The following is a 25,093-nucleotide window of genomic DNA, read 5'->3' as shown; positions in this document are numbered from 1 at the left end:
CCGAGCAGATTAGAGTATATATACATATATATATATATATATATATATATTTGATATTGAAATTAACATTGCTGAGGAGAGTATAGGAGACATGCAAGAAAACACGCGAAATGGAGGTGCAGAGTGCATGAGAAACGTTGGGCAGAAGACGAGCATATGAAAGAGAAATAATTAAAAAATTATTTACAATTGTGAACAGTTACTACTAAGTGTAGCAGTAACATTGTAGCCAACTAGAAATTATAGATGGAATAGATAATCCTTTGGATGCCACTTTTATATTATTTTCTTCAAATTATACAGAAATAGGGGTTTTACATAACCCACTGTGAGTGCTCTAATGGTTGTCCGATCATTTCAAGTGAAAAAAATACCCATTTCGCCCTCAAGAAGATGGCGAAGAAATTCTTAGTCCTGAAGTACCATATCTAAGTTCAGTTCATGCTTGATATATCTTGTAAATGGCAATATTGCATTTTCAGTTAACTTAGTAGCAAAATACTGTTTTTCACCAACTAGATGGCATTGGAATGGAGGTCACACATATTCTACACTATCTTCGTGGAACAATTGACATGTGATTGTTTTGTCCAAAAAGATCTAATCCTCAATTAATTGGTTATGTAGACTTAGGTTTTCTTTCTAATCTGCATAAAGGAATATCACAAACTAGATACCTATTCACTTGGGATGGTATTTTTATTTCCTGGAGATCTGTCAAACAAATATTAGTTGCTATTTCTTCCAATCACTTTGAGATTATTGCAATTCATGAAGCATGCCGATGATGCATTTGGTTAAGATCAATAATTCAACACGTTCAAGAAAAGTGTGGTTTATCCACAATAAAAAATAGTCTAACAATATTATATGAAAATAGTGCTGCTTGTATCACACAAATTAGGGGAGACTATATCAAAGATGCTAGAACCAAACATATCTAACCAAAGTTATTTTTTACACATGAACTCTAGAAAAACGGTGATATAGATGTTAAGTAAATACGATCATGTGATAATTTGGCGAATTTATTCTCTAAAGCATTACCAACTAAAACATTTTATAAGTTAGTACACAAAATTGGAATGGGTCAACTTAAGGATATTTTATTATAAACGATTGAATCTTTATATACTTTTGAGGAGGAGAAAATAATCGTATTGTACTTTTTTCCTTTGCCAAGTTTTTTCCTCATTGAGTTTTCCTTTGAAGGGTTTTAGCGAGGCAATCCTATAGCATTCAAAGTTACACAATAATATAGTATTATTTTTCCTTCAACATTGTTTTTTTTTTCCTTAGTAAGGTTTTAACGATGCATGTTCTTTATGTATGGTCATCTAAGTAGTAGTGATATAAATATATGCATGAACTTGTTGGATGATGATTTAGATTCCACCTTTTAGAAGTCTACCACATTCATGTATCAACTCTTGATATTCTTAAAATTAATAAATGTATTTCATTAATTCATGTATCACCATTCCATATTCCTTATCCCTATAAAATGGTGTCTTGAGGATCATTCGTAGGACACAAGAAATTCAAAGTAAATGATATGAAACTCTTGAGGAGCTATTCTTATATTGCAATCTTTCTATTTTCTTACTATTTGTCTTAAAAGTTTAACAATAATGTTAATTAAAATTAGAGTAATACTATATACAGTCATAGAATGCACAAGCGCCATGCAATTGTTTTGAAAAAGAGTGGGCTCCACTATTATAAAATTAATTTTTTCATGTGGGTCACATATTTACTAATTTTTTTCAAAAAGATTATGCGACGTTTGCGTACTCTACGACTGCAAATATCATTTCTCTTAAAATTAATATTTATTTAAACAATTTTAATTTTGATGAAGAACAGAATATCTGCATCAAGGGCCGAACTGTTTCAGATAGGTTTCTCCCATTTACAATACACATTCCCACTCTTTCTTATCTAAAACCCCTAGACCGAAAGTGTGTTTGGAGTTCACGCTTGAGCATATCAAACACAAAATCCTAGTGTTTTCATGGTCAATTGGATTGTGTTGTTGTAACCACTTTTTTTCTTCTATGATTCGTCTCGGCTCAAGGATAGGTTCAACTTCAATCATTATTGCCTTTCTTTACACAAAAATTCACCACCCCAAATTCCTCAACTTCAAGCCATGTAAGTCAATCAAAGCACCCCCAATCACATCATTTTTCAGTTCACCCTACTTTCACAAACCACTCTACCGTCTAATAGTCTCATTTCAACTAACCCAACTTCATGTATCTTTAAGATTCTATGCAAATTGAACACTTTTCAAATGGAGTTTTGTCCATCAATGAACATACATAGAAAAAGACCCGAAACATTTTTACATGGACAAAGCTCATCCTTTGAGTACTCTAATGGTTTTCCAATCACTTGATATGAAAAAGATCTATTTCTCCCACAAGAAGACAGTGAAAAAAATCTTGGTCCTGAAGTACCATATCAAAGTGCAGTTGATGTTTGATGTATCTTGCAAATTGCACACGATCAGATATTGCACTTTCAGTTAACTTACTAGAAATATACTTTTCTTCACCAACTAGAAGGCATTGGAATGACGGTCAAACATATTCTACATTATCTTCATGGAACAGTTAACATGTAATTATTTTGTCCAAAAGGATCCAATCCTTAGTTAATTGGTTGTGCAAACTTAGGTTACCTTTTTGATTCGCATAAAGGATGATCATAAACATGACACATATTCACTTAGGGTGGTGTTGCTATTTCATGGAGATCTGTCAAGCAAACATTAACTGTTACTTCTTCCAACCACTCAAAGATTATTGCAATTCATGAAACAAATCGAGAATGCATATAGTTAAGATCAGTAATTCAACACATTCGAGAAAAGTGTGATTTATCTACAATCAAAGATAGCCTAATAATAGTATATTAAGATAATAATGCTTGTATCACACAAATCAGATGAGACTACATCAAAAGTGATAGAACCAAATATATATCGCCAAAGATCTTTTATACACATGAACTCTAAAATAGCTGTAATATTGATGTTAAGCAAATACGATCATGTGATAATTTGGTGAATTTATTATCTAAAGCATTACCAATTACAACATTTAAGAAGTTGGTATACAAAATCAGAATGGGTCAACTCAATGACATTTTATCATAAACGATTGAAGCTCTACATACTTTTGATAGGGAGAAAATAATCAAACGTATTGTACTTTTTTCGTTCGCTAAGGTTTTTTTTCATTAAGTTTTGTTTTGAAGGGTTTAAACGATATAATCTTACAGCATTCCAAAGCACACGAGAATATTGTACTATTTTTCCTTCTCTATTGATTCTTTTTTTCATTGTGTTTTTCCATGGCAAGGTTTTAAGTATGCATGTTCTTTATGTATGGTCATCAAAGGGTAGTGTTATAAATATATGCATGAGCTTGATGGATGACTATTTAGATTCCACCTTTTAAAATTCTACCACATTCATGTATCAAATCTTGAGATTCTTAAAATTTATGAATATATCTCATTAATTTATGTATCATCATTTCATATTTTTTATTCTTAAAAAATTGTGTATTGAGGATCATTTGTATAATACAAGAAATTTAAAGTAAATGATATTAAACTCCTGAAAAGTTACTCTTATGTTGCAATATTTCTAAACTTTTATTACTTCTATTAAAAGTTTTATAATAATATTAATTAAAATTAATATTTATTTAAAAAAATTTAATTTCGATGAAAGAATATTGTATGGACCGACTATCTCGAATAAGTTCCTCCCGTTTAGAAGACACTTGCACTCTTGGTCATCTAAAACCCCAGACCGGAAGTGTTTGTTTGGAGTTCACGCTCTAACAAATCAAATACCAAATCCAAGATTTCATGGTCAATACTCAATTGGGCTGAATAATGACTTCATCTTCAATCACTACTACCTCTCTCTGGATACAGAAAGAAATTCACAATCCCAAATTTCTCAACACCAAGCTCGGTAAATCATTCAAATCACCACCAATCTCATCCTTCATCAATTCAACCTGCTTTCACAAATCACTCAATCGTCTATCACTCCCATTTCGACTAACCCGACTCCGTGTATCTGCAAGACCCTCTCACCTCCTCACTCACTTCTCTCAAACCTCCAGTTTTAGCGTGCCCACTTCAAAACTCTCAAATTTGGATTATTCTCTCTCGCCCCAGAAAACCATTTCTAAATTTTTGTCAGAGAAGATAGTGGTTTTGCTTATTGGTATATTAACTTTTATGGGGTGCCGTAAAACTGGAGCAGCTATAGCACTAACGGCTCAAACAAGTAGTTCTGCTGCAAATATGGAGGAAAAGATAGATACTCAGAAAGGGCAAGGTGATGAGGAGGAGATGTGTGAGAAGGTTTTGGAGAAGGACCCAAGAAATGTCGAGGCTTTGAAGGTGGTTTTATATGGGAAAATGAGGAGAGGGAAGCCAAAGGAGGCTGTGCAGTACGTGGAGAGGTTGATTAAAGAGGAGCCTGACGAGGTTGAATGGAGGCTGTTGATGGCGCATTGTTATGAGATGATGGGTCAATTGAGTAAGGCTAAGAGACTGTTTAAGGAAATCTTGGAGGAGACGCCTCTCTTACTCAGAGCTTTACATGTATGGTTCATGGCTTTTAATTTTTGTTTGGAAGTTTTTAAAACTTTGTTGCCGCTTCCATGCTTATGCGTTGTGATTTTGTAGGTGTATCATGTGTAATTAGATACATATATACAGAATGAATTGGACACATCACTTTTAAGCTATATTGAATGTCTGTATATATATATATATATGAAGGCGGACTAGAATTTGAGATAGATGTGTGAAGAACAATTACTTTGGTTGGTAAGCCGCATACTGGGGAGTCTTTGAGACTGGTTTAGGACGTTGTAAGCGGGACATATGTTCTGTCAGTAGTCTGTTCATTATTCTTTGGTACGTGTAGAAATTCACATTGCAAACGCTAATTAGGTTCACACGTGTATTTTTCTGTGAGATATGGAAACTTCTTCAGAGGGGCTTCAACCGGTTGCTGCCACTATTCTTTTTACACTCATTTATTTCCCCAACTTCCATAAGAAACTATCGTCTCTCCATGTTCATACACGTGGTATGATGTGAGATTTCTATATTGTAGACATAGATCATTAAAATCTTTTCCTCCTTTTTTGTTTTTGTTTCTCTTGAAAATTAACTCCGGGGGAGTTAAGGTTGAGGTAAATCTTTGAGGGAGGGTAACTTATATTAAAGGGAAAAGAGAAAAAAAATGAAGAATCTTTGGGGTGAATGGATGCACTTCAGAAAAATTTGAACAGAAATTGCTTTTGGCGGCAGCTAAAATGATTTTTGAGGCCCATCATGTGATGTCCAAAAAATCACTATTTTCTAATACTTGCTTGTCATGAATTTAATACTTTGGATTTTGTCTGTTCAATTAACCAAGAAGGATGTTGCCATCCAAGACATTCTTCTGCTTGGAAGTTGAACTGTTGCCTTAAAGAACGTACATTGATAGGGTAGGTGCTCTGGTATTTTTAGTTAAAAATAAAGTGAATCTTGTTGTAGTGTGTAGATGGTTGGGAAAAGGGAGCCCTTGTAGCCTGTTGGCACCTGCAATTTCACTGATCTCTCAACTGGTTATATTTTTGAATGGTTAAATTGAAACAGTTTTATTAATAACCAGGTAAATAACATTCAGGAATCAACTGGCCGTTGGTAGTGATTCTGTTTATAAAATTTTCCCAATGGTAGTCTAAGAAGAATCTACTGGCTTTTTGTTATTAAAAAGCCAATCGACAGACAATATGTATGCAAAAGGTCATATGGAAGTTTCTGTGTGCTACTTGGACTCTAAGGCCTCGTTTTTTCAAGACTATAACCCAAAACTTTGAAAACTTTGAAAGCCTCTCATCTCATCATTACAACTTTCTCAAATTCACATACAAAATAAAATAAACAATTCAATTTTTTCAAATCTCAAAACAAAAATATAATATTCAAAAATATATTTCTAACAATATTTTTTTTAACTTTTTAATTTTAATCTCAACTCATCTCAGAAAACAAACGAGGCCTAAAAGAGAAATGCTAGTTTCATGTTTGTGATGGTTCCAATAGCCAGATGAGGAACAGAAATTTGGTCATTGGAAGTTTAAGTATATTGGTCGTTGGAAGCATTTGTTGGATTTGCAGTGGGAATGAATTCAATTGTTGCCACTAGAAAATAAGTTAAAAGTTGTTCTTTTTTTTTTTTTTTTTTAGGGGGGGGGGGGTGTTTAACCTGCTACAGCACTGTAGTTTTGCTTTACAGTTCATATGCTAGGTATGAAAACTATGCCTTCCCTTCCCTCAAGAAGTGAGGGTTACTGCTATTATTTTTTGAAGGGTTTTTTTTTTTTTTTTTTGAAAAGATTTTTTGAAGGGTTTTCTTTTTCCTGTCTTATCAATAAATTATTTATTCAAAATATGTGAAAGTTTGCTCTAGATGTGCTTTGAGAAGAAATTTCTTCAGTGTTTTCTCTGGGCAGATTTTTTAAGTTGCATCTTCAACAGACATAGTATGTAGGTTACCAGTTACTAGAAATCTTTTGACTATTGTTCTTACTTTTTTTGTCTTTAGTTGGGTTTTACCCTGGTATTTAGCTGGCTACATGCATCTTGAAACGCATTTCTTGGGTGTTTTATTTGTTCAAGGTCATCTGCATGTTTTATATGCATACTCCATAACAGATTTGTAAATGCATCACGATGCCTCTGTCTTGTTCAGAGGTCTATACTTGAGCAATGAAACTCAAAGTTGTCCTCTTTCTACAGGGTCTGGCTTTGGTAATGCATAAGAACCATGAAGGCCCAGCTGTCTTGGAGATGCTGAATAAAGCGCTAGATATTGCTTGCCGTGAAAAAAGAGAAACTGAGGCGAGGAATATCAAAATCCTAATTGCACAAATGCATGTTGTAGAGGTGACTTGTAATCACTACTAGCTGCTTAAATTGGAAAACCTTTGACTTGGGGTGGGGGTGCTTGGATGTTTGCACCATTGAGATTATATCCTTCTATTGTGCTAGCATTGCATCTTGAGGAACAAATTGATATATTAATTGGCAGGGCATATGTTATTCATAGAAAATATAAGATCTTCTCATTTTTTAAGTACTTATTTAATTGTATGCCTCATAGGGGGAATTGGATGAGGCATTGAAGAAGCTTCAAGATCTGGTCAATGAGAATCCTCGAGATTTTCGGCCTTATCTGTGCCAGGTGAGTCTATTTGCACTATTTGATTGCTGCTGCTGAAATTTGTAGGTTGGATTGGTATCATTTTCCATTTATCTAGTCAAATTACATAGTCGACACCCTGGATGGAGTTGTAAGCTCCTGACATTTTTTTTTTTATAAGTAATAAGTATTTGTATTGATAAAGATAGACATAGTCCAAGTACACCGGAGGTATACATAAGAATATGCCAAATTAAGAACTAGAAACTGTTACAAGAATGTTTTGGAAGTTGAGACCATTTAACTCTAAAGCAATGGCCCACATAAATTAAGTCTTCCAAAAAACTCTCCTAAAATCCTCCGAGGAACGTTCATGATCCTCAAAAAGTCTATCATTTCGTTCGCTCAAAATACACCAGAAAATATAAATAGGAGCCATCTTCCACACTGCTGCAATCTGTGGTGTCCCTGTGATCCCTCGCCAGCTAGCTAGTAGTTCCACCACCCTTCCTGGCATTACCCAAGCTAGTTCCATACTGCTGAAAAAGTAGTTCTTTATCTCCCTTGCAAAATCACAATGTAATAGTAAATGGTCTACTAATTTCCCACTCTTTCAGCACATACAACACCAGTCCATAATTATAATTCCTTTCCTTCTTAGATTATCAACGGTTAAGATCTTCCCTAGAGCTGTTGTCCAAACAAAGAATGCAGCCTTGGGAGGTGCTTTAGTCCTCCAGATGTTCTTCCATGGAAAATAGGGAAGAACATCTTGTTTGGAGCAAACCGAGAATTTTCTTTTCTTAGAAGGTCTCTATTCCATCGTGTCTTCATCTGGATCTCCCACACTGATGTTATACAGCAGGTTGAAGAACTCCTCCAACACACTCACTTCCCAATCTTGTGCCTCCCTAGTGAAGTTAATATTCCACACCTGTAAACCATGACTAATTGCTCACATCAGCCACCATAGCTTCCTTATCTCGTGCAATTCTAAAAATATTAGGATAAGCATCCTTAAGAGCCGAATCTCCCGCCCACACATCCTCCCAAAAGCTAATTCTTCTGCCATCCCCCAAACACAGCCGAGTATTTCTCGAATAATCCCCCACCCTTGCCTTATATGCTTCCACAACCCAACCCCATAAGCCCCCCTCCCCTCATTAGAACACTAACCCCCTCTTGCACTCCCATACTTCGCATCAATCACCCCTTTTCATAAGGCTTCCCTCTCTTTGATTATAACGCCACAACCATTTCCTTAATAGAGCCTTATTAAAGGACCAAACATTACGGACCCCCAACCCACCATCTCTCAAAGGAGTACACACTCTATCCCAACTAACTAGATGAAATTTGAATTCATCTCCTAGACCACTCCACAGAAAATCGCGTTGAAGTTTCTTAATCCTAGATGCAATGCTCGCCGGAAGGGGAATAAGACAAGAAATAAGTGGGAAGGTTAGAAAGAGTGCTCTTTATAAGTGTGATTTGCCCCCTCTTGATAAGTTCAACATTTTCCACCCGGCAAACCTTCGCTCTAATTTCTCTAGCACCTCCTCCCAAATTTTCTTGGCTTTGAAATTTGCTCCCAACGGAAGACCAAGGTACTTCAATGATAGCGAAGAAATCACACAACCCCATATGCTGGCCAATCCTCTAATATTTCTTACCTCACCAACCGCAACCATCTCTGTTTTAGCAAGTTTATCTTTAATCCGGATGCCGCTTCAAAACATAGTAAGATGGCCTTCAAGGATTGAATATGTTCTGCCCTATCCTCACAAAACAGCAACGTATCATCTGCAAACAAGAGATGAGAAATAGTGGTGGAACCATGATTAGCAGCCCCCACTGAAAATCCTGAAAAAAACCCTCTCTCTACCGCAGCTGACACCATTATACTAAGAGCCTCTATCACAAGCACAAATAAGAGTGGTGATAGTGGATCACCTTGTCATAGCCCCCGCGAACTATTAAAGAAACCCACAGGATCACCATTTACCAAAACCGAGAACCGAGCCGTCGCCACACAATGTTGCATCCACCCCTGCCATCTTTCTCCAAAACCACATCTACTTAACAAATACGACAGAAAATTTCAGTTGACATGGTCATAGGCCTTCTCCTATCTAGTTTGCATAAAATACCCGGTACTCCCGACTTAAGCCTGCTGTCCAAGCATTCATTAGCTATAAGAACCAAGTCCAAAATTTGTCTATCTCTCACAAAAGCATTTTGGGACTTAGAAATAATCTTATCCATAATGGTGCTCATCCTGTTGGCGAGGACCTTGGCAATTATCTTATACATACTAGCCACAAGGCTAATGGGCCTGAAATCTTGCACCTTTATTTGCACCAACTTTTTTAGGGAAAGTGCAATAATAGTAGCATTTAAACTTTTCTCAAATTTTCCAGACGAAAAAAATTCCTGAAAAGCCTGCATAATCTCCCCTCCCACCACTTCCCAACAAGTCTGGAAAAATGCCATAGTAAAGCCATCCGGACCTGGCACTTTATCCTTATTCAAGGCACCTGACAGGCTGACATATGTGTTGGTATGTATATTATGATTTTAGTGATAATTCAGAGTAGCAATTAGTGAGAGTAAATATATAGACATTCTACTGAATGCATGTTACTTCTCAGCACCTACTGTATCAATTAAATAATAGATTAATCACATATTAATATCGATCATTACTGGATTATGAATTTATTATTGATCATTTTGATAAAAAAATAATTTATTGTTGATCATATATAAGAAAATCATTGCTGGATTAAGACATATTTTACAATGGACTCTTCTGTAACTCCCCCTTTCCGTATAAAGGAGTGTGACGGGATTTCGTAACTTTGCCCTGTAAAGAGACCCAACTTGATAAAAATACCTAGTTTATCGAAAAATAAATTACCGAAAAAGCATAACATAAAAATATAATCTCATAGCAAGAAAATTTAAAACTGAAAATCCCTTGACACAAGATCTATGCCTGGCTGTCAGCTCGTCAAAACTATCTTTACCTGGACATTTGAAAAACATAAAATAACAAACAAACAAACAACCAAAATGAGTCAAATACTTAATAAGTAGCACATCATACAGTAAACATAATAAACATAGGGTTTTCTTAAAAGGCGTGCATACTCAATACTTATACTAACATAAATATGTAACAGTACTACGCATAATTCATTAAGTTTGTCTTTCCTTTTCTTTAATGGCTAGCACACCTTAACCCCTGCGTGCAGGGTTGTGCTCGGACTGGTTGTGGCCACAAGGGGAACCGCTTAACTTATCATAACATACTATGGTGGACCACGCTTAAGCCCATAACTTGCACATCCACCCATAACTGCATTGGCACCATGCATTTCTTATGGCCATTCCTAAAGCTTCTTTCATAACTTGTCTTTTATCTTTCTTTCCATGATGCATGAAGAACACATAATGACATCTTATTGTAATCGTAAATGAAAATATATCATGATTCATGTAAAACATGTATTAGCAAATATTAAAAAATCACTTTCATCATAACTTGATACCTAAAAAGGGGCTTCCAATAAAGGGCCATACATACATAATACTTTGAAAAAACATTGTTTACCATACATGTAAGGGTATGATCATGCTGCTTACCTCTCTGCATCTATTGATAACAAACATGTCAATAATCACGTACTTGAAATTGCTGGAAAAGGGTTGGACTTGATAGGGTGAGGCTGGTTCTTTTTTCAATCTCCTGAAATTGCAGCAGTTGTCTAGGGTTAAGGATTGGTTTTCTTGAAGAACATCACATGGGATTGCCATAAAAACTTTCCAGACTCATAGCAGCCTCTGCTTTTCTAGTTTTTAGGCCATACAATTCTTTTAATGAGAGCTGAAAAACATAATAATAGGGCTGTACGAATTTAACTCTGTTTGTTTTGAAAATGAGTTCTGGGAATCCTAATGGCTAGGAGTCCTAGGGTAAATATGTTGCTATTCTTTGGGTCCATTTAGGAGTCATAATTGGGGCTGGTTTCCGGTTATCACGAATTTAACAGGCAAAAATCAAATGGGCTTTGGCTAGAAAATACTTGGGCTTATCCATCCATATATGGACCTAATGGGCCGAACCTACTCTATTTTGAATCTAGGTCCATAATTTCATATCCAATCCTATGTCCTCAATACTAGATCCTCAAATAATAGCCTAAAAAGATTGGGCCCGTGGTCCAAACTTATAAAGCCTACAAAAATTTTGGGTTTGGATGTTACATCATCACTTCTTGCAATTCACGTTTCATTTTAACTCCACCTCCTTTTTTCCATGCCCCAGTCCTCTCTTTTCCTCTACCATAAAATTCCACAAGTTTGTCATATTTTACCCTCATTGGCAGAGATAAATTGCACCTCTCCCTTTGGTTGTGGGGGCTTCGTTCTTGTTCAAGTTCTTTTGAAAAGATTTACCATTAAGGGACAAGCATCTATCAATGCCCAAACACAATGCAGCAAGGCCCATTGTCTTTGTTGAATTGGTACAATTAATTTTATGGACTTTATGATTTAAAGGAAGAATAATTCATTTTAGGATATAAAATCAATTTGGTATTACTGATCGAAAAAATAAATAAAATCAATTTGGTATTGCTCTAAAAACTTTACCCTCTATTTTGATGCCTTTACAGTGCCTGTTGTTTACCGCAATTACGATGGTTTCTTTATTGTGGCAGGGAGTTATATACAGCCTGCAGGATAAAGAGAAGGAAGCTGCAGAACAGTTCGAAACATATCAAGCTCTCGTGCCTGAAGAATTTCCACAAAGGGGATTTGTGGATGATGTTGTGTTGGCAGCAAAAGCCAAATCTCAGGAGCGGTTTCAAAAGGAGTTTAATGCTGAGTTCCGGTATAAGTAAATCGTTCACACTTTTTGTTTTTTGGATAACTAAGAATAAAACCATTCACTTTTTTTTTTTTTTTTTTGCACATTGTGAGTATGGCGGGTAGCATTTCTGTGCGTAGAATATTGTGTTCGAGTGCAAAGCAGTTGCCATGTGTGAATGGTTTTACTTTGTAATAGTTTGGTCTGCAAACATCCATACCTGGAATGTTCTACATTAGAGTCTTGGTATGTTTCAAATGAGTTTTGGACAAATTGTTGTTGTATCGGATGATCTTAGTTGGGGTTTGTTTCATAATAGTGGGGCTGGTCAAATTGCAAGACAGTCTTATGTGGATATGGGGCAGTGCTAGTTAGTTCAGATGGGGCATGCCTAAATGAAATGGCGAGGAGGACATTGGTTTTTGCTCCAGAGAAGCTTGAAATTAGAGATTGGGGGGCTGTATAGAGTATAATTGTTCATCTATAGGTTCTCCCCATTTGGGGTAGATTGTACATTTTATGATCAAAGTAAATGATCAGAAACGGGCCTGTGTAGGATTTGTTCTTAGACTTATGGTAGCTTAGCCGACCGAATTCTGTAGACATCAGTGCTTGATCGTCAAAATATGGCAAAAATCCATTTTCTGCTTTCTTTCTAAATCTTTTCAATCTTTTTGTTTCGATGAGGTAAATATGTTCAGTTAGGTTTGGCTTTGTTATTTTTGCCTATGATATCGATGTAAAATAGGAATCATTTATATGGATTAATGGCGATCTCAGTGACCGAAGCACGTGTAAATGGAAGGGAAATTTGCATGGCCATTGTAACGATCTGTTGCTTAATAAAATTTTGGTAGGAACATTGTTGTTTTTACTCCTGAATATTAGTGAATATCAGATATTGAGACTCATTTATTACGCTTTTTATGATCTACTCAAAGAATATAACAATTCTATGAATCTGGAATAACAAGCACTGCCCTCTGTATAAGATCTCCCTAGAACTTGAAGACCAGCTCGCTTTAATTTCTGCTTTGGAGATGTGTGGAATAAAAATAGTGGGAGCCGGTTGAGATTTGCATAATAAAAATGAAGTTAAGAGTGAGCACTTCACAATTTATAATGAAGTTTGGATAGTTGTAATCCATCAAAATAAAGAAGTTTGCTCACAAGTATCTACAAAATTGAGTAGCCAGATGGTAATCACAGATGTCTAAACTATCAGTTAAAATAAATCCAGGGACCATCTCCTCAGACGTCCAAGCTCTTACAACTTAAAACCACACAACATCACGTTGCCCAACTGCGTATGAGAAGTTTCTCTAAGCGATATTGTCAACTTTCAACTTTCCCAGAACATAGAAAAGCAGATGCACGGCAACCTCATAAGTTCTGGGAATACAAGATAATGGCAAGGGTACTTTTTCAGGAGATTCGTGTTGGTAAGAAAACTGCGAACCAAATACTTCAAAGTTTTGGTACCATCTCACCAAGGATGCTCGTGTGCACTTCCCAAAAGTTCGGCTTGATTATGTCGCAATGTTCTACAGTAACTTTGTTGTGAGAATTTGCAACGGATGCTCCATTCTCATCTGCTAAAGTTACGTCTTCCTGCATACAAAACTATAATCTGAGCTTCAGAAGATAAACTATCAAGGAAAATTGGAAAATGACTGGCACACAGGATGTTGTAAAACACAACCATTGAGGTTGAAGGAAGCCAACCAAACAGTTTGTCCCAACTTTCTTACCTCAGCTATCAACATTACCTAGTGGTCAATTCTGAACAAAGGATATTTTGGTACCATACAATAGAATTTTGGGGGGTTTGCTTTAAAATTCAATTTTTTTTTTTTTATATGACAATTATTTATCTTTTTTGTCATTTTCCAAAAAAATCACTAGCAAATATGTGTGGAGTGCTGGTTTGCTCACAAGCAAAAGGACATATATATACCTAAATAAGGACCTGAGAAGAATATTGTAAGCTTCTGAATAAAATGGAACAAGTGATGATAGAGAACAACCATCATTAACTACACAGGTTAAATGCCAAATGGCATGCTTACACAAATAGCAAAGCTATCTATGTGTAGATTAATTTGGAAGGTCCAACAATCAGCCAAACAATTTGTTGTCTAGAAATTTATTTAACCATATTGATGCAAGCACAATGGAGTCCACATTCTCTCAAGAGTGTTCACCATTACTACAAACTCAGTCCTAGAGTGGCATCACCTTCAAACATATAAGCATTGAACAGATGAGCTCAAAAACCAGGCCAAGATGATCAGTCTAGGTGATTGAGCATCTAACACAACTCGAACCAACTCATATCCACATTTCATCATGCATCCCAAATTGTCAGAGTGCACCATCTCTTAGTGGACTGTGATACAAGTTGACGATACTCTGGGAGAAATTGCATTGAAAGAACTATGAAGAATTCACCTCTGACAAGGAGATAAAGATTACCTTCTCCCAGAAAGCCAAGGAACCTTGGCGGAACATGGGTTCTAATTCATTGTACTCAATATAGAATTCCTTGATAAGTAGTTCATTTTTCTCTCTTGCTTGAGTCCCCTGGAAAATTAACATTTCGACAGCAACATTAACAGCCGATATTCATAGGGGATACCTTCTCTCACTATAACATTAAATTTGCATTTTTATAAATGTCACAAACTGAAGAATAAAGTATAGCATGGGCGTATATGAAATAATGTAAGTATATGGAAAATAAAAAAAAGGTAACAACAACAGAATAGGCAACCATCCATGTACTTGAGAGGGTACCAGGTACCAGGGGAGAGCTCCTATGACCTTAAGACAACAGCAAAAAAATCATAACAGAAGCAGATAAATAAAATGATTAGAAGAATAGAAGTTCATGGAAGATATAAAATGCCAAGAACTATAGATAGACCACACCATAGAAAGTATACAGACCATGATCCTCAAAACTCAATAATCCTACTAGGATTCAATGAAACTTTCTTAAATATTTCTCCCAATGGTGGAAATCAGCATGATTGTGACTGATTTTATGTGTATGCATACGGTATATGCAAGCAACATGTATTAAGCAAGGGAAAAATGTTGCATAATGTTTGCAAATAAAGAAGCTTGAACCACAAGGCTCTGGAAAATCAACCTTTTAACTGCTTGTAGAAGGTTTAAATCTGCAAGCTCTGAGCACTAAAAGAAAAATCTTCAGTGAGGGATTAACTTACAGTAGACCAAGAGACTAAAACAATATAACTCTCCAAAAAGAGTTTGAAATGATGAACATATGTCAACAATTGGCTCTCTCTCACAGTGGAGCCCCTTGCTCTAAATTACTGGTGGAGGATTCCGTCTAAATACGGCAAATATATGATCTACTTGCGCAGCATAAAGAATTCCATTAGAACAAGAATACACATCATAAGAAGAGAGAGAAAAGACAAGAAAAACTAAAGAACAAGCACAAATACAAAGGAAGTAATCTAATACGACTGAAGGAACAATCCTTGGAGAGGGTGAACAGATCTTAGCACACACCTTCAGATAATCTTGAGCTTCACTTTTGCTTTTTCCTTTCTTGTTTACAAGCATCCAGAAACAAGTATTATACTGATTATTGATGTGGCCTGCAATATGTCCACGGAATTAACAACCATGCCCTAATAGAGAGAACAAGTTTACACTGTCTGCAAAAGTCAGTAATTTGGTTTTACATGTTAAAAAGCCAAAAGTTCAAGGTCTTCTTCTCCCCAATTTTTTTTTTTTTTCCTGCTACCTTAATATCATTATCGATGTTATCATATTTTGTAAAATGCACTTAATACTCACAATCAACTTGTCTCCATGCTAGATAGTCTCGAAGAATCTCATCTGATGGATAGCATACAGCACGTCCATCAAAAGAAGGAGGGTACTTCAATTCTTTCAGTGGAAAGAATTCTTTCCATTTCATTACGTACATGGAAGAGAAGAATGATACAGTGACAGACACTATTTCACTGCAAAGGTGATAATAGAAGTGATTTTAATACTGAATCCTCAGATACTAGAAGTCTCCCACAGGAAAATTGAACATTCAAATTTCCCTACATAGGCATCACAAGTTACAAAACGGGCAAGGAGAGAGCATTCCTTCCTGTCCCCCATCCCAACAGGATATTATCCCATAAATACTATATTTTTTTATAAGTATCCCATAAATACTATATGACTACCGTGTTTGGAGCTAAAAGAATAAAGATAGGAGAAAGACCTTGCTTGGCGTTGATAGAAATGAGAATCCTTCTTAAAAACAAAGCTGGATAACACCAACAATGTGATTAGAAACTGGTAGAAATATCGAGTCTAGAACTATAAAACATGAAAAAATGCCATACCTGTACTCATCACTGACACCATAGGCAAATATTATATCTGGAATCTCTTGTAACACAGCCACTGCACATGAATTCATAAGGTTCAGAGCTTGTTTGTCGTTCGGCTTCTCAAATTGATGAACTTCAGAAAATCTACCACAATACAGACAACTGAACCCTGAGCTTCATTTGCAGTATCTTAGCGGGAACCAAGCAACAAAATTCCATGCATCACAAGATTGGGAAACATATAGGTCAGCAAGAGTCCTCTATAATTTTACTTAAGAGAAAACTACCTCCATTGTAAATTATCTTTTGATTTTCAGTCATTTTAATTGATTAGACGTTTCCACAAAGTAGGATTTTGAATGACCCAAAATTTTCACACCTGTTCTATTCTACAAGCTGTATTATACTTGTGACAACAAATGACTATAAGAGACATATCAGCACTTTTGAATGTGCCCTAAATTGTGAAAGCATCCTCGTCAAGGTGCAACCTAGTGGTCGAAGGGCGGATTTGAGATGAGATTTAAACTCACATATCTTGGTTCGATTCCACACTAAGAGCTCTCCTAGATTATTTGATACCCAATTTTGACAAGTAGGGTTGTGCATCTGAACTTTTTTTTTATCTGGAGTTTACACCCAGGGGTGGGTCCGTAGGGCCCTGCCTTGGTGAGGTTCCATGTCATCAGTGCATGGTTGAATGCCTAATGGTCTTCATGTATTTATTGGAATAATTAAGCATACAGTGACCAGGTTCTCTAATATTTTGGAAACTGAGCCTACCCTACAATGCTTCCGACTTCATTTGATAAGCAACAATGAGAACCAAGAAAGGGAAAAAAATTGCCTGGCCCAATTCTAGTGATAATGGGCTATGTTTCTATGCATATTTTAACTTTACCTGTGAAAATGGCAGCCATCAATTCTAATTACAATCCATGTCGATGGCATCAATTTGTTCTCAAATTGGAAGAACCTAACATACTCCAGTTTTATTTTGTCCACATCCTCTGTAAAACCACCCACCTCCTTCAGAAGACTTGGATGTTCATTCCAAAAACTTCTTCCAGCTATATTCTCGGCAAGGACAATTCTAGCCTTTCTCCTAAGTCTTTTAACAGGTGCACCATTCACATTGCACTTGACATTTTCTTCCACCTAAACAAGGTCAGAAAGAGACCGGCTTGGCATGTTAGAAGCCATATACAAGGCAATGTAGAAAAGAGCAACAAGGGATAATGTATGCATTTTGGTACAAATTGAAAATCTACTTTTATCACTGCCAACAAAACGCAAATGCCATACCACTCACATGAACATAATGAAGAGCAAAACAATCTGTAGTACTGTAGTTATTAGTTGAGGGCACTTATAGCCAGGTCACTAGCAGTCTAGCAGGCCGGGACCATACATGCCTTGGATCTTATAGAGAACTTGATTCATCATTTCAGGTCCTAATATTTATCAGCTATAAATAAAAAAATTGGAGAGCCAACCACTGATAATTCAGATATCATAGGACAACAAAGATGAGTTTTCCTTGAAAACTTTAAACTCTTTAGCAGCGTAGAATGAGGAAACTTAAAGATAACAGTTAAAACGACAATTTATATGATCAAATGGCTCGGTTTCTTGACAAAAACTTAAATTATCTAAACAAATCAAGTAACTCACATTTTCAACAAATAAGGAAAATAACCATGATGAACAGGAACCATAGGAAAATGATTCCACGTGTTTAAATATCCCAAAGAGGGAATAGCTCAATTGACTTATGAAAATCAAAGCCCCTAGTCCATGTTTGTGATCATAAGGATTATCAAGAACCATTTCTGAGGCAGTATGAAGATTCTAGCATAGACTTCAAAGTGGCACTAGTAGATGTTTGACAACATAGGGTAACATCAGCATTAATTAGAAATAGAAAAATCTGAATCTTAGCCTAGATAGTGGTTTACTTTTGACTACAAATAGAAAAAATTGTATATTAACCCACAGTAAACAAATTTACAATGACTTGGGTTCCCCCAAAGTTCCTAACATAGAGAGTGGCCACCAAGCCAGCCATTTTGGGGAGAGTGTCCTTGTTTACATGAACGAGTACAGCTACTTAAATCTGTTGCTCTTAAGTGGAAACACAAAATCTAAATGGGAAAGGAGCTCGATATTTTTATAACATATTTGGCACTGTTAGGAGCATAGGTGAGGGTTACTGTCTCCTTCTCAATAGCACTCTCTCTTCTTTTTTGATAAGTAAGAAGACAAATTTATTAATACGAACGAAATAGGTGAAGCACATGTACACAGGATGTATACAAAAGAAAACACCTAAATACATTCTAGAAAACAGAAAATGGCAACGAAAAGTTGTGAGCAGAAGTTCCATTAAGCGCTAAAGCAGAAAACCATTGCAATAAAGAGTACACAAAAAAGTTCCAGATTTCCACAAATGTGTGCTCCTCATCATTAAAACACCGCTCATTCCTTTCCAACCAAATGCACCACATAAGACACAAAGGAACCATCTTCCACATTGCAGCCACTTGAGAGTTACCATATAACCCGTTCCAACACGCAAGACGATCCACCACTCTCAAAGGCATCACCCAACCCAACTCTGCTAAAAACTCCATTCCACAAGACCTTTGCGACCTCACAATGCAAAAGTAAGTGATTCACGGATTCCCCATGCTTTTTGCACATAAAACACCACTCCATAACAATAAGGCCACGCTTGCTCAATTTATCCATCGTCAAAATGCTCCCAAGTGAGGCTGTCCATAAAAAGCAACTTTGGAAGGCATGCGAGTCTTCCAAATGCGCTTCCAAGGAAAAGAGGGGCTATGCTGAACAGTCAACACCTTATAATATGAACGAACCGTGCACTTTTTACTTCCCATAGGCTTCCACAACATCTTATCTCTCTCATAACCCCCTATTCCCAGTGAATATAAGAAGCTGAAAAAATCTGAAACATCATCAAGTTCCCAATCAGGTGCATCTCTAATAAAACAAACATCCCACTGCAAAGAACCATTAGAACGAACTAACAAATTAGAAACAGAGGCGTGCCCATCAGAAACCATACGGAAAATAGTCGGGAACAGCTTGTTAAGGGCCCGATCTCCACACCAGATGTCAAACCAAAAACGGATCCTAGAACCCTCGCCAAAATCATAGCTAACATATTTAACAAAACTCTCCCACCCCTTTCTAATGAACTTCCAAAAGGCTCACACCATAAGCCCCCTTAACCTCCTTAGAGCACCAACCCCCCTAGTCACACCCATATTTTCGATCAATCACCTCCCTCCATAACGACTCTCCTTCCGATTGATATCTCCACAACCATTTCCCCAACAAAGTCTTATTGAATATTCGCAAATTACGAACCCCCAACCCTCCATTTGAGATAGGAGCACAAAATTTATTCCAACTAACAAGATGGAGTTTAGTTTGCTCGCCCATGCCACCCCCACATAATTGTACGAAATAACTTCTCAATCCGAAATAACTTTATTCCAACTATAGGCAATGGAAATAAAGAGAGAAAGTAAGTTCGAATATTGGCGAGTGTACTTTTGATTAAGGTAATTCTACCTCCTTTGGATAAATACAACCGCTTCCGACCAATCAAATTTTTCCCAATCTTCTCAACCACCCCATCCCAAATAACCTTAGCCTTAAAAGACGCACCCAACAGAAGGCCTAAGTATTTCATTGGTAAAGAAGGAACCTTACAGCCCAAAAAGTTCGCCAAACAATTTATATTCCGAACCTCCCCCACCGGAACCATCTCCGACTTACCCATATTCACCTTAAGGCCCGAAACAGCTTCAAAACATAACAACACAGCCCTTAAGGCTTGAATTTGATCACGATCCACATCACAAAAAACCAAAGTATCATCTACAAAAGAAGGTGAGTAAGTGTGATAGTCCCATTATTGGCATTTCCCACCGAAAAACCAGAAATAACCCCCCCCCCCCCCCCCCCAACAGCAGCCTTCATCATTCTACCCAATGCCTCCATGATAATAACAAATAGGAAAGGAGATAAAAGGGGTCCTCAGACCACAAGAGCTGTGGAAGAAACCACATGGAGTACCATTAACTAACACTGAAAACCGAGCAATAGAAACGCAATGTCTAATCCACGCGCACCACCTCTCCCCAAAGCCACATCTCCCAAGCATATAGAGAAGGAAATCCCAATTCACATGATCAAACATCTTTTCCATACCTAGCTTACGAAGAACACAATCGATTGTCTAAACATTCATTAGCAACCATAAAAAAATCACTAAGCTCATTCACGAGAAGCATTTTCTGTCTCCCTACATCTCCAAAAGATTGCTTGTTCCAAGTTGCTACACATGCTATCAAGGCCTTTTGTTTTCTCTCGAAAGCAAAAGTCAGGGTGCCTTGAAAGCGATAAGAATTCCACCACTCCTCCATCCTATCTACAAAACCTTCTGAATTAACCACTTATTTTCACACTAGAGATATCGCTTACTCCTTGATAGTGACCACGATTTAGCGGTATAAGAGAATCACTTGGGCAAAGTCTTGGTAGTTTCCACTGGGATACTTCAGATAATAACACCTTCCATTCTGGAGAGATATGGAATTGGTCAATTCTGGCCCAAGAGGGGTTGTCCCCATTAGAAGACTGTGTGAAGTTAATAACATTGAAACCTCCCCCAATGCACTAGGACATGTCCCACCAACTACAAAATCCAGCCAACTTGTCCATAGCAAACTTTTATCATAAAATTAAAAAAAAAAAAAAAAAAAAAAAAAAAAAACTGTAGAAACATGAAATGTATATGACGCATAAAGGCATGTCTGACAACCCTTGAACTGGACAAGCCATGAATAGCACAACTAGTTTCCAATATCTACAAATCTTATATTTCTCAAATACCATACTTGTTACTATGAGTCTGGAAAAATAGCATATAAACTCAAACCAATTAAGTTTATTTGTAACTTAGGATTAATTCAATACCAGACTGAATCAAATCCTTAGTTTTCAAATACCCCATTAGACTTGGTACTTGCCTCATTTAGGGGCTTAAGCTTAGGGCCTTAAGGTATAATCGCATCAAATAATAAAAGGCATAAATCCAGTAACATTAGCAACAATATTAGAACTTCTGTACAGTTACATGTCCCAAACTCTACATCATTGAGTTGTCTCATCAAAGTACAGAAATTTTATTCCAGTTAATCTGAATAATATAACTTTCAATTTGACACTCTTATGAGACCTTTTTTTTTTTTTTTGGGTAAGCGATCAAACATATTATTGAAAAAATACAAAAGCCATAGCCGGTGTATGCAGAAAAAAATGTCACTTTTTTTTTACAAAATGTCACCTTTTTTTTGACAATGAGATAAGTTTCATTAATGATCTTGAGAAAAGAAACAAAGGAAATGGTACTTTAATTTTAAAAAACTACAATGTAGTATAAGGGTCCACATGTCTCTTTCAACAATTATTATAAAATATTACCAGGGGTTTGATAATCTTGAAATTTATGAACTTTGGCCGAGAAAACAAGATAAATTTACAATATATATATATATATATATATATTGATAAGTAATTTACAATATATTTTTAATAAGTTTAAATTTACAATGTAGTCACCACTAACAAACCAAACGTTAGATATTGAATGGTAAGTGACACTTGCACCACAAACCCACTAGTTCACCCTCCACATTGTTCTTACAGAGGAAAGGGGGGCCATTTGAGCTAGATCAATAGGATAACTCCATTTAAATACATGATTACCTTTGTTTTGAAAATGCAAGATCCTTGACGGTACATGGCAGGAAGGTTCTTGTAATTGATGTTGAACTTTTGAAAAAGCAACTCATTTTTCTGTTGTTTTTGGGTGCCCTGACAGTTTAGAGATACAACACAACCATGAATAAACAAGGGGATATTTTTAAGTCATTATGCATGCCAACTTTGGAAACCAAAATATTTCTTTGGATAAAAAGTGCTGGACAAGAATCAAAGCAAAGATACATGAATTAAAAATTTGGTTAAATCTAGTTAGACAGGAAATTGAACTTTTGAAGGATATCACAGTAAAATTCCAAAAGTCTTAAGTAAATAAAGAAAATGATGATAGAAAAAGTCATTTAAAACAATGGAAATAAAAGTTAAAAAAATGTTCTGTTTAATCTTGGAAATCCAAAAGCTAGCAAACCTTTTCACACAAACTAATATACATGTAAAATGCATATTTTCTTTTGACAAGATATGCATGCAAAACATTTTTTTATAGTTATATGCATGTAAAAACATATGAAGACAGATTCATAAAAACTGAACATTAGCACCTTTAAAAACTCGCGTGCTTTATTTTCGTTCTCTCCACCTTTAACCAACATCCAGAGACATGTGTCATGCAGGTTATTGAGATGACCTGTAAAAGAAAAAGATAAATGTGAATAGTAAGACTTAATCATGTTGTCGGCTTTCTCTAAAGTCTCAGAAGTAGTTAAAACCAAATCCAAACAAGAAACTTATTTCAGAAATGTTTGAGGTTGTTGAAATGATATTTAACACCAGCGGTTGAGTACTCACAATCGTTTTGTCTCCATGCAAGATATGCTTGAAGAACTTCTATTGATGCACAACTGATTACACGCGAATGATATGATGGGGGATATTTCAACTCCTTCTCAGGGAAGAATTCTTTCCATTTGGTGACATATACAGAGGAGAATAAGGAGACAATGAGAGATAGTAGCTTGCTGCAGAGTCAATTTAGATAGCAAGTTAACACTAAGAATAAATACATAATTAGGATCTCATATTGAACTTGCAAAAAAAATGACTATTACAAAATACGAACTTTGGTAAGGATCCAGAGCAATCACATCTCGATGCTCTGACCAGTGTGTGCATAGCTGCCTATGCTATTTTATTTTAGCTGTTGGATACGCTAATACTTCTCATGCTATTTCAATTACTATGGTCCTTGAATGCTTTCCTGTCATACACTGATAATAGTGTACTCTTTTCTTAGGGCTGTTTGCACAAGTTAAAACTGTCAGGAAAAAGGCCTTTCTAGTCACACCCTTACATCACAATCCCCCACAATTGATATCTTACACACATCAAAGACCATAGAAGGTGCCAAAAAAAAAAAAAGAAGAAGAAGAAGAAGTAAGTTCAGATTAAGAACCTGGCTCGCCGCTGGTAGAACTTGGATGTCTTCTTGAAAACAAAACTGCAACTCACATCACCGATAAACCATGAAGCTTCGCATAGGGAAGTTAATAGTGTCATATTATAATGTCGTAGGCAGATAACAAGAGAGTGATGCATACAGAGAAAACACTATAACTAGCAAAATGTACTACCTGTACTCATCACTGAATCCATAGGAGAACGCTATGTCAGGATACTCCTCCAAAATGGCAGTTGCACACGAGTTCATCAAATTCAAAGCTCTTTCATCATCTGGCTTTTCAAACTCATGAACTTCCGAAAACCTATCACATAATTAAAAACCTGAATTCCATTAAGCATTCCTGCATTCGTAGTATCAGAATTCCTAATTTATTGCAGAGATGGCACGAAACGGTATGCGGGTAGCCAGGGAATCGTTTGTACAGTGTCCACATTGGGCATGTTATCATATGTTGATTCCAGTATCTAGTTTAGCGTCACCTTTTAGACCAAATGGTCACAAAACCATGGCAGCACAAGACTATAAATTGCCCTAATGCATGGAGACTGAGTAAGCTGTTTTACCTTCGAAAATCGCGGCCATCGATTCGAACAACGATCAAATTGGGCAGCATGACCTCGTCTTCAACCTCGAATGACTTCACATACTCGTACTTGCTGTTTGCCATCACAACTCCAAAAGAAAAACAGACAAAAAGAAAAAGGAAAAAAGAAAAAGAAAAAGGAAAGCCTTCTTTCTGGCTTAGTCTCACAGAACAATGATCAAACACCAGTTGCGCCGGCAGAAACTCACGAGAAGTGCCACAAGTAGCCTTTATTTTTAACACACGCCGCACACCCTCCCTGTTACGGTGACGTGGAAAAATAAATGAGTAGTGTTACTCATAAGTCCAACATCTTGCACAATCACTTAAAAAACATATTATTTTACATTTTTATCATATTTTACTTATAAATATGTCTAGAATTATTTTCATTGCGTGGTTAAAAAAGTAAAATAACATGTTTTTAAATAAGTGCTGGGTATGAGGTTTATGTCTAAAATTTTTTAAAACAAATACAGAAGTCGAGCGGCATATGAGTAATTCAGACAACCATCATGGACATTCCATACTGTTAGGGGCATGTTTGATTCCAAGCAAGGATATAAGTACTTTCGTGTGGTTGTTTGAAGTATGATTACAATGCATGAATGGACGAGCACCCAAAGCAATCATAACAGGCTAAGACCGGACAATGAAGAGTGTTATTACCATTGTATTCCCAAACAACCACCATAGATATTGTCTCTGGCATATAATGCGGAAACTACCTGAGAAATTGGGATCCCACTCAGAATACAACGTAGGGTTGAAAACTGTCATTCAAAGTACACTCTATGATACACAGAGTTGCGAA

At 36.3% G+C, this 25,093-nt stretch overlaps 2 protein-coding genes across 5 annotated transcripts; one reads left to right on the top strand and one right to left on the bottom strand.

Annotated features, from left to right (window-relative positions):
* The first annotated feature begins 3,784 nt into the window (after positions 1–3,784).
* On the top strand, positions 3,785–12,675 carry LOC121249156 (protein SLOW GREEN 1, chloroplastic). The gene is made up of 4 exons (XM_041147858.1): positions 3,785–4,635; positions 6,832–6,978; positions 7,196–7,276; positions 11,959–12,675. The coding sequence occupies exons 1-4, from the start codon at positions 3,913–3,915 to the stop codon at positions 12,139–12,141; spliced, it is 1,134 nt and encodes a 377-aa protein (XP_041003792.1). The 5' UTR covers positions 3,785–3,912; the 3' UTR covers positions 12,142–12,675.
* A 479-nt stretch (positions 12,676–13,154) lies between these two features.
* LOC121249154 (tRNA(His) guanylyltransferase 1-like) lies at positions 13,155–24,485 on the bottom strand. Of its 4 annotated transcripts, none has more exons than XM_041147854.1 (13): positions 24,260–24,483; positions 23,866–23,997; positions 23,688–23,732; positions 23,084–23,253; positions 22,837–22,922; positions 22,280–22,387; positions 17,379–17,635; positions 16,490–16,621; positions 16,366–16,410; positions 15,942–16,111; positions 15,651–15,739; positions 14,583–14,690; positions 13,155–13,730 (listed from the first exon to the last, which is right to left on the bottom strand). In XM_041147854.1, the coding sequence occupies exons 1-13, from the start codon at positions 24,361–24,363 to the stop codon at positions 13,575–13,577; spliced, it is 1,602 nt and encodes a 533-aa protein (XP_041003788.1). In that variant the 5' UTR covers positions 24,364–24,483; the 3' UTR covers positions 13,155–13,574. The 4 variants fall into 4 exon arrangements, with proteins under 4 accessions (XP_041003788.1, XP_041003789.1, XP_041003791.1 ...); XM_041147855.1 differs by having other exon boundaries at positions 13,155–13,718; XM_041147857.1 differs by having other exon boundaries at positions 23,688–23,763; positions 24,260–24,400.
* Positions 24,486–25,093: the final 608 nt, after the last annotated feature.

Source organism: Juglans microcarpa x Juglans regia, chromosome 2D (assembly GCF_004785595.1).
Source record: "Juglans microcarpa x Juglans regia isolate MS1-56 chromosome 2D, Jm3101_v1.0, whole genome shotgun sequence".
NCBI lineage: Eukaryota > Viridiplantae > Streptophyta > Magnoliopsida > Fagales > Juglandaceae > Juglans > Juglans microcarpa x Juglans regia.
Note: the sequence above shows the minus strand (reverse complement) of the source record. Positions and strands in the feature narration are given on the sequence as shown.